This window comes from Coenobita brevimanus, chromosome 23, assembly GCF_032717465.1.
Source record: "Coenobita brevimanus isolate Jiangsu-jjx chromosome 23, ASM3271746v2, whole genome shotgun sequence".
Classification (NCBI taxonomy): domain Eukaryota; kingdom Metazoa; phylum Arthropoda; class Malacostraca; order Decapoda; family Coenobitidae; genus Coenobita; species Coenobita brevimanus.
In genome coordinates, this window is record NC_136976.1 from 5,368,828 (window position 1) to 5,378,082 (window position 9,255).

At 43.8% G+C, this 9,255-nt stretch overlaps 1 protein-coding gene across 1 annotated transcript in view; it reads right to left on the reverse strand.

Annotated features, from left to right (window-relative positions):
* The window catches only part of Phb1 (prohibitin 1), a 54,622-nt gene extending 46,807 nt beyond the window's left edge, over positions 1–7,815 (reverse strand). Inside the window, exon 1 of the mRNA XM_080267130.1 lies at positions 7,581–7,815. Within this exon, the coding sequence (XP_080123256.1) occupies positions 7,581–7,677 (97 nt within the window). The 5' untranslated portion in view covers positions 7,678–7,815. The remainder of the gene's footprint in view (positions 1–7,580) is intronic.
* Between the last annotated feature and the right edge of the window lie 1,440 nt (positions 7,816–9,255).

Sequence of the window (9,255 nt, forward strand, 5' to 3'; positions counted from 1 at the left end):
CGGCAATTTGGGTCTGGACCACTGACGCGATTTACAAATTCCGCGGTTTATAAATAATAACTCTTATGTGAAAAATTAATTTGGGTCTGGACTTTGGCCAACCACCCCCCACAGCACCCTACCTACACCTATCTAGGCACCATCAAACATAAACATACAAATTTAGGAATATTCAGTGCATGTATTAAATAGAAATAAGCCATGTTAAGGGATCTCACCTTAATCCTATGACGATATTGCTTAAGTGAATGGAGTGGGGTGGTGTTGGGAAGAACTTAGAACCTCTCAGCATGAGGTGGGGGTGCTCCCTCATGCTGTTCTCCCTCCTCCAGATCCTCTGCCTCCCTCAGGAAGCCCTCAAAGTCTGCCTCAGAGCTGACAGATGCTACGTCATCCACGTCCTCAGTGTGTGAAGGGCCAGGCTGTGGTTCAGGCTCAGCTTCTGCCCTTACCCGGGCAAAATAGTGGGTGATGAGTTCCTGATGTTTCTCATTAACTCTGCGATTATGCAATTCCTTGTAAAAACGCACAGCTTTTTCTAGGTAACCAATACTCTCACTATACCTTTCCTCATTATGTTCAATGGATTTCACAATCTCTTTGGCCAAGTCTATGTAAACAAGCAAATCACTGAGCTCCGTCATAGAAGGCTCGCCACGTTCCTGATCATTCATTTCACGGTTAGTCTGCCTTTCCAAGTGCTTGTCGTCTTGTATAACAGCCTCCATGACAGCCTCAGCATCATCAACCTTCTCAGTAATCACGTCCATTATGTCACTAGCTGACACTTCACCGCAGCCTGGCAGATTCTGAGTCAGTTGAACAACAGCCTGTACGTTGTCCTCTACACTCTGAGTTGGCGCATCGTCACTCGTGAGGTTAGGCAGGAAAAAGCGCCAGGAACGTGCAATCGTTGCAACATTAAGCTTGCCCCAAGCCTCTAGTAGTGAATCGATAGAGTCCTTGATGTTAAATTTCCTCCAGAACTGGTACACAGACAACACCTCCCGACTTTCTCCGGGGTCAGGCTCAACAACACCCACCTCTGTCTCACTGTCGCTGCTGTCTGCCGTTATCTCTCTCAGCAGCTGCCGCTCTGGTGCATGGTCGATGACAGCTGAGGTAAACTGGCGATAAAATAACTGGGTGTAAAACAGCTTCGTATTTGCTATTATCTCCTGGTCAAGTGGCAGGAGAAGAGAGGTGGTGCTGGGTGGGAGGAACATAACTTTGACGCTGGGGTGACGTGAGGTTAGGGCTTTTGGGTGAGCGCAGTGTTGTCCATGAGCAGCAACACTCTGAATGGCACTTTAACACGCTTGCAATGAGCCTTCACATCCTCAACAAATCTGTCAAACCAGTCCACGACTAGGCCAGTAGTAGCCCATGCCTAGCCTGCTGATGCGAATACACCCCTGACTGATCCATGTCTTTGAGGTTGCGGAAGGCGTGGGGTTTTCTTGTCTTATTACAAAAGGCTTCATCTTGAATGTTCCCTTGGCATTGGTACAAAAAATGACTGTGTAGTGCCCCTAGTCGAGCTTCCTTCCCCGGGCCTTTCGGTGTTGACGTGGGATGTATGTGGTGCTAGGCAGCTTTTTCCACTGGCATCCAGTCTCGTCCATGTTGAAAACAGTTTCTGCTGTATAACCCCCCTCCTCCAAAACTGCCTGGAAGACGGTTGGAAAGTCCTCTGCTGTGGCCATGTCAGCAGACACTCTCTCTCCAATCGTGTGCACGTTCTTCAGCCGTTTCCTTGTCAGAAAGTTAGCCAACCACCCATGGCTAGCATGGAAGGGCTTAGGGGGGTTGATACAGAGCCGTTGATTTGTCAATTTGTGAAAACTCTTAGCCTTCTCCCTGATGACTGAGCCGTCGACCGGAATATTCTTCCTTGCCTGCCTCAGGATGAACAACTCCAGACATCTTTCTGTCCAAATTACTGCCTCGTCTCTGCACCGTACCCAGCCGTCAATGAGCCCTGTCCTGTAAGCTTTGATGCACTTCTTCACTTTCTCCCTGTTTTTGTAAATCGTCCTTATGGTCGACTCATTCTTCCCAAATTCTTTCGCCAGCCTTGAAAACTTCTCTCCCTTCTCAACAAGACAAATGAGCTCCAAACGTTGACTGTACGACAACGGCGGCTGCTTCTTGATGCCATACTGCTTAGAACGCTACATCGGGGGTTTGGGAGGGGCCATGGAAGGTAGGAGGCGGGGGGGAAGGTGCACAAAAAAATGCAAGTAGCTCTCGTACTCCACAGCAATGGTCTGTAATGTCGGACTGGCGGGAAAAACAACAACAACGTGGCGGCATTAGTATGCACACTTGCCACCAAGGACGGTTGGTGATTGGTTGTTGGGTCGCGATTTTCAAACTGAATGCCGCGGTTTATGGTTCTCCTCGGAAAAGGCCCACTTCAGTGCCTAGGTCCACGATTTTCGTGACTTAACAGCGATTTAAGGGTGCCGGCAGTCTGACAGCCACTTAGCCGTGATTTATGAATCCGTGATTTATAAACACGCAATTTACGAGGATTGAGTGTATAAAGGAGTGTTATGGTGTGGATGTGGATGCGATAGGAAGCATTAGAAGGAACATACCGAGGTGGTTTGGCCATGTGGAGAGGATGGAGGGTGAGAGATTGACAAGAAGAGTGTATGTGTGTGTGGTGGAGGGGGGGAGTGGGAGGGGGAGGCCAAGGATGAGATGGAGGGATGGAGTGGAGAGGTATATGAGAGAGGGGGGAGTGAGTTGGGAGCAGGGCAGTGAAATGGCAGGGGACAGGGTGACGTGGAGGCGATTTGTTTGTGGCCACCCCATATGGGATTAAGGCATCTGGCAATAGATAGATAGGCAGAACTCCCTGAAGATAAAGTCCTGGAGGATTGGAAATCAGGTATAATTATTCCCTTGTACAAAGGAAAAGGGGAAAATGAAGTGTGTGGTAATCATAGGGGCATTTTTCTTCTGTGCAGTAGGTGGTGACAACCATCATCTACTGACTTGATGTAGTGCTGCCTACTTCTTCCTTAGCCTTTATCATTTTTTTCTGTGCCTGCCCTCCTCTCTTCCTATTTCTCACATCTTTCCTGTCACTTCTTATTGCTTTTCCTTCCTTTACACGTGGCTTTACATTGAGTGACAAGCCAAATGGTTTCCTGTACGCCAGGAAACCATTTACAATGCTGGGTGGTAACCATATAACCAAACCATATGTGCTCCCTACATGTCAGCAAGAGGGTTGGTGGAGGGTTAGTGCCCCTCCCCGTAAAACAAATAACTCAAAGTCAAATGGCCATCCCTTAAGGGATTATGGTGTCTGGTAATAGATAGTCAGATAGAGAGATTTGTCTTCTTTGTGAATTAGGAAAAGTAGAAGGTAGATACTTATTGACAGAGTTAGGGAAGTAGCTGGAGAAGAACAGGGAGGCTTTAGGAAGGGAAGAGGTTGTGTAGATCAGATATTCATTCTTAGATCTTTAGTAGAAAGGTTTCTAGAGAAGAGAAAGAAGTTGCATGCAGCCTTCATGGATTTGGAGAAAGCATATGGCAGGGTGGATAGACAAGGATCGTGGAAAGTATTAAGAATATATGGAGTAGATAGGAAGTTGCTGAATGCTGTGAAGAGTATGTATGAGGGTGCTAAGGCTGCAGTGCATGTGGATTGAGAACTGAGTGAATCTTTCTATTTGAAGGATGGGTTGAAACAGGGATGTGCCATGTCTCCATGGTTGTTCAATCTGTACATGGATGGGGTTATAAAAGAGATACAAGGTAGGGCAGTGGATGTTGGAGTGGCCCTAGTGAGAGATGGCAGTGTTTGGAAACTCCCTGTACTGTTGTTTGCAGATGATACTGAAGACGAAGGGGAGCTGCAAGGCTTGGTGGATGAGTTTGGGAGTGTGTGGAAGAAACAGAATCTAAAGGTGAATGTGGGAAAGAGTAAAGTAATGGTCTTCGAGAGAAGTGAAGACAGTGAATGTACAGAGGCTGGATGATGAGGAAATGGAAAATGTATGTTTTAGTACTTGGGGAGTGTGATGAGTAAGGATGGAAGTTTGGAGGGTGAAGTGCTTGAAAGGGTACAACCACGAAGAAAGGTTGCTGGTTCTTTGAAAGCAGTGATAAGAAACAGGGAAGTGAGCATGCAAGTGAAAAAGTTACTACATGACGGTACCGTGATACCAACTCTAACGTATGGAAGTGAAGCTTGGACGTTGTTGGAGGGACACAAAAATGAGAGCAGTGGAAATGAGTTATATGAGAGGAGTATGTGGAGTCACATGGAGAGACAGACTGACAAATGAGAATATCAAGGAGTGTTGTGGTGTGAATGTGATGGGAAGCATTAGGAGAAACACATTGAGGTAGTCTGGCCATGTGGAGAGGATGGAGAGCGAGAGACTGACGAGGAGGGTGTATGCGAGTGAGGTGGAGGGGGAGAGAGGAAGGGGGAGGCCGAGGATGAGATGGAAGGATGGAGTGGAGAGGTATATGAGAGAGGGGTGTGTGAGTTGGGAGCAGGGCAGTGAAATGGTGGGGAACAGGGCGACGTGGAGGCGATTTGTTTGTGGCCACCCCGTATGGGATTAAGGTGTCTGGCAATAAACAGATAGAACTCCCTGCATCCCATTAAGTATTTTTCAGTTTATACTTGGCAATTACAGTCAACATAGGAAAATTCTCTGGCACTGAAGGGGTTTGTGAAGGCTACATTTAACAATTCAGTTCAGAGTCTACCCTATGCTAAATAAAACTGTCAAAGATGGCAAGAAAAAACTAAATAAGATGTTAGCAAACTGAAAGGCCAAATAGCTGACACTCTCACAAACATCACAGGGATGTTGGAACTACGGAATGAGATACACAAAGATAAGCCACTGTAAAAGCTGCTGAGTACCACCTAATTGTTAACTGAACCTCCTGGTGAGGGTTCTGTTATGTGGGAGACATGTCATGTGCTGGAGGTGGGGCTGGAGCTTGCTCTGTGGCTAGAGTGGGGAGTGGTTGTAAGAAGTTCAGGGAGCTCTTGCCTCTCCTGACATCGAGAGGGCTCTTCCTCTGTGCCAAGGGATTTTTGTATCAGCATGTTAGGAGTGTAATGCTGTATGGTAGTGAGACTTGGGCTGTAAAGGAAGAGGATATTCGCAGGCTTAAAAGTACAGAATTGACAATGATTAGGTGGATGTGCAGTGTGTCCCTGAGTGTGAGGCCTTGGGGAGGGGGGGGCTTGGTATATGATGGAAAAGTTAAAGGAGTAACATGGGACTGAAGTGTATTGGTGTTGTGATGAGAAGAGGTAGATTGAGATGGTTTGGGCATGTGGAGAGGATGGGGGATGATAACTAGGTGCAGAAAGTGAGAAGTGTTAATGTTAGGGGTAGAGTTGCAAGAGGTAGACCGAAAAAGACCAGGGACGAGGTCACTGAGTGTGACCTCTGGGATAAAGGACTTTATAGGGAAGCTGCCAGAGATCGAGCACCATGGAGAGCTGACATTAGGTGGCCCAGGCCGACGCATGCAAGCATGTTGGAAGCCTTAAAAAATGAATGAACTATTTCTCTCATCAGTAATGGCTAATCCAACTTAACCTAACCTCATCTGTCTGAGGACTGTGGTAAAAACATTATCCTTCATCCAGGACTCCAAAGGAACCAAACATATATATTCTTAGGGAAACAAAGTTGGGGGTGGTCGGTGGTGTCAACCATCATCCACTCACTTAATGAGGGGCTGCCTAATTCTGCCTTCATCTTTACCGTTCTTTTTCTGCGTTTGCCCTCCTCTCCTCCTATTTCTCCCATTTTTCCTGTCATTTTTATTACTCTTCTTTCCTTTTCAGGTAGCTTTACACTCAGTGACAAGCCTAATGGTTTCCTGCAGGCCAGGAAACCATTTATAATGCTGGGCAGTAACCACATAATCAACTCATACATGTTCCCTATGTGTCAACAAGTGGATTGGCAGAAGGTTAGTGCCCCTCTCCATAAAATGACCAACAAATGGCCACCACTTATGGGATTATGGTATCTGGCTATAGACTGAGAAATACAGCTGGGTTGGGAGAGATGTCTACAAAAGAAAAACATTTTTAAGTGCCCAAGAACAATGCAAAGTATAAAACAAAAATTCATGAGTGTACTGTCTTAAATTTTCCATAATATCTACACTTCTAAACAAATTTTGACTAAGCTTACAGGTACCATACCACAAAAACACTACAGCAGCTTCTAAGGTTGGGTTAGGCAGCTTTTATATGTTGTAAAACAGCAAAAAAAAAAAAAAGTAATGCAATAAATATCAAGGATAATCATTCAAAACACAAAGGGTGAAAACACTCTCATCTACAAAATACAGTATGGTAATAAGAATCAGGCAATAATGCAAAATAGCTCATATGCACAAAATTTACTTCTATTTTTTTTCTCAATGAAATGTAACATTATTATTACCGTGATGTGCATAAAAAGTTGTAGAAAAGCGCAATACTGAACGTATCACCTATACAAACTCAAGTTTTATATGCAAACCGTGGTAAGTGGCCATCTGCCATGTCGGACTTTTAGGCTGAGTTTGCTCCAAGTCAATCCCTACTAACCTAACATAAAATGACAACACAATGCAATCTAAACCTAAACTAAGACAACTAGGCCTAACTTAATTCAACCTATCTTACTAACTTGAAGTGTTTGGGGACAAATGAGTTTCGGGTCTGAATCAACCTACTGCCCTCTGTAGGACACCACTACTGATGTCAAAACATGTAACTTCTTGCTTGAGTAACCTGTTACTTTAGCAGAAACTGGGTGTCATTATGAATTAAACAATCTATAGTAACATAAATTATACTTCCTGATTCTGGGTGTCCTAAATAAATTTACAATATGAAGATAATCCCTGCAGTCTGTCCAAATATTTACCATACTTTATTGGCAACTGAAACAACAGCTTTAGCCTGAATGGGGTTCGGGATATCTCTGTAAATCACTGAGCATACACAGTACCAAGCAGATGTGAAATGAATATAAAGTGCAGTACACCCTAAGACATAAGTTCCAGTAAGCTATGTGATTATGAATGAATATACTCTATTCGAGGTAAAGGTACGCTTTATTTGAGCCAGCAGAAACACCTTACCTATGTTCCACTGTCAACCCGATTCACTCATCAGCATTAATAGTGGAAGGAAGTCAAGGGACCTAACCTACCCTAGCTTAACTGTACTTAATAATTTAATTTAATCTAATCTAATCTAACCTAACATAACCTAGCATTAAGTTGGGAAATGAACACCACCTTTGAGTACACTAAGTCAAACAATTGTTGGTATGGCTTAAGGAACGTGATGTAAAACGTGGGAAATTTTTCTGCAGGAAAAAGTATTTTACCACCCTGAAAATAGTAAGAAAAATACTGAAACAGCCTTGAGGAATATGAATTGAATTGGTAAGGTCCTTCTACTGCTTCAAGTAAGGCGTAAGTTGACCGTATATGGTTATTATTACATGTGTAATGTGAATATGCATGGGTATGTACCGTTATGACCACAGCTGAATGAACATACATAAGGTTATTACCATTGTAAAGTGCCGAGTTGATGACACCACCGACTACTGCCACACCGAAACCAATCTGTCCTACTCGTGTGAAGAGACTGGCTAGCTGCTGGGCCATGTTGCTAGCTGCTAACTGACTGTATGATCACCAGTTCACCACCCTCACTGTCGGATACCACAGCAATATCGAGAACACGATGTCAGGCCTTCACTCTTCACGGCGTCTCAGTTACATCAGGCGATCACACTCCCCGGCAGTGTTCCCAGATCATATTCTCTCCACGCTAGAATGTAGTAAAAAAAAAAAAAAAAAAAATCGCGTATTACCATTAAATCGCCCACTAAATCCTAAATGTACTATAAACTCTTCTGAAAAGATAATTATATCCCCGGCGAATAAATATGATGCAAGATTGAAAAATGTCTCATGACACGCCACTCCGAATCATTTACTTATTTTTTTTGACAAGTCTGTAGCAGCATCCATAATCACCAGTCATGTTTAGCTTACATGTTATTTGGCACATAACCTGATTTCGAAAGTAAATATATCAAACATGGATTTTAAACTTCAAAACTCACGCAAACTTTACTGTCGTATACCGATGAGAACCTCATGTGACATAGGCTGCCCATAGTATCAGGGGTGTGGTGACTATGCAAGTGATTTTGGGGTTATGCTTTCATGGCTGAACACAAGCTCTTTTTCTGCTGCACACTAATCTTGCCATTCTTTCTCGTATATGCTATGATCTCAGCCAATGAAAATTTAGCTACAAATTACTCCTACCAGGATTCTCACTGGTTAAGGTCCAATCCTGCTGAGAAGTCGAGTCTTCAATAAACGTCTTGTTTATGGGCTCAATCCAAGTCACAAACAAATCTTTGACCCACCAGTAATTCATGTATCCTTGACACTTCCCAATATCCCTGTTACTGCCCCTCGCTCTGTCCTACGCCACCTTAGGCCGAAATGGTTTCCACACTAGCTACCTAATGTCTATGTTAAGGAAATCTTAAACCAAAAACTACCAAACCCGCGAACTCCCAAAATTTCCCGGTAAACGCCGGCCAAATTTAGCGGAAACGGCCAAATCTGGGAACACTGTCGCACGGCAGATCATCATCACACATGGCACCAGCATATCACCGTTACCAAATCCAAACTCTGCTAAACTTGCTTAAAAAAACTTGCTGGAATAACGCTAAATACAAATAATTCCAGAGCACGAGTACTATATGATCACCAACCTCAATAATTAATTCCATGACTGCACTAATACTTTCCATGCTTCACTAATACTATCTCAGATCCCATGGCTGCTCACGGCCTTTCGGTTACATTGTATGACCACACGGTAGACTGGAGAATACAGTCTACACAGCACCTGCAGCAGATCACCAGCGTATCACAGTTACCACATCCAAGAACCTCCAACTTTGATTTTAAAAATTATTAGAAAATTGCATCCCTTACCCACACCCAAAAACAAAAAAAGTGCCTCACAACTGTGAAACTCCAATTAGTTATTCATCAACAGGCCTTGCTGTATATAAATGGCGTCTAGGGAGGGACTCGTTGATCAGTCGGAGGAAATGCCTTTGCTACGGCTCCTCTTGAGCATGGTTTCTTCTCTTATATATATATATATATATATATATATATATATATATATATATATATATATATATATAT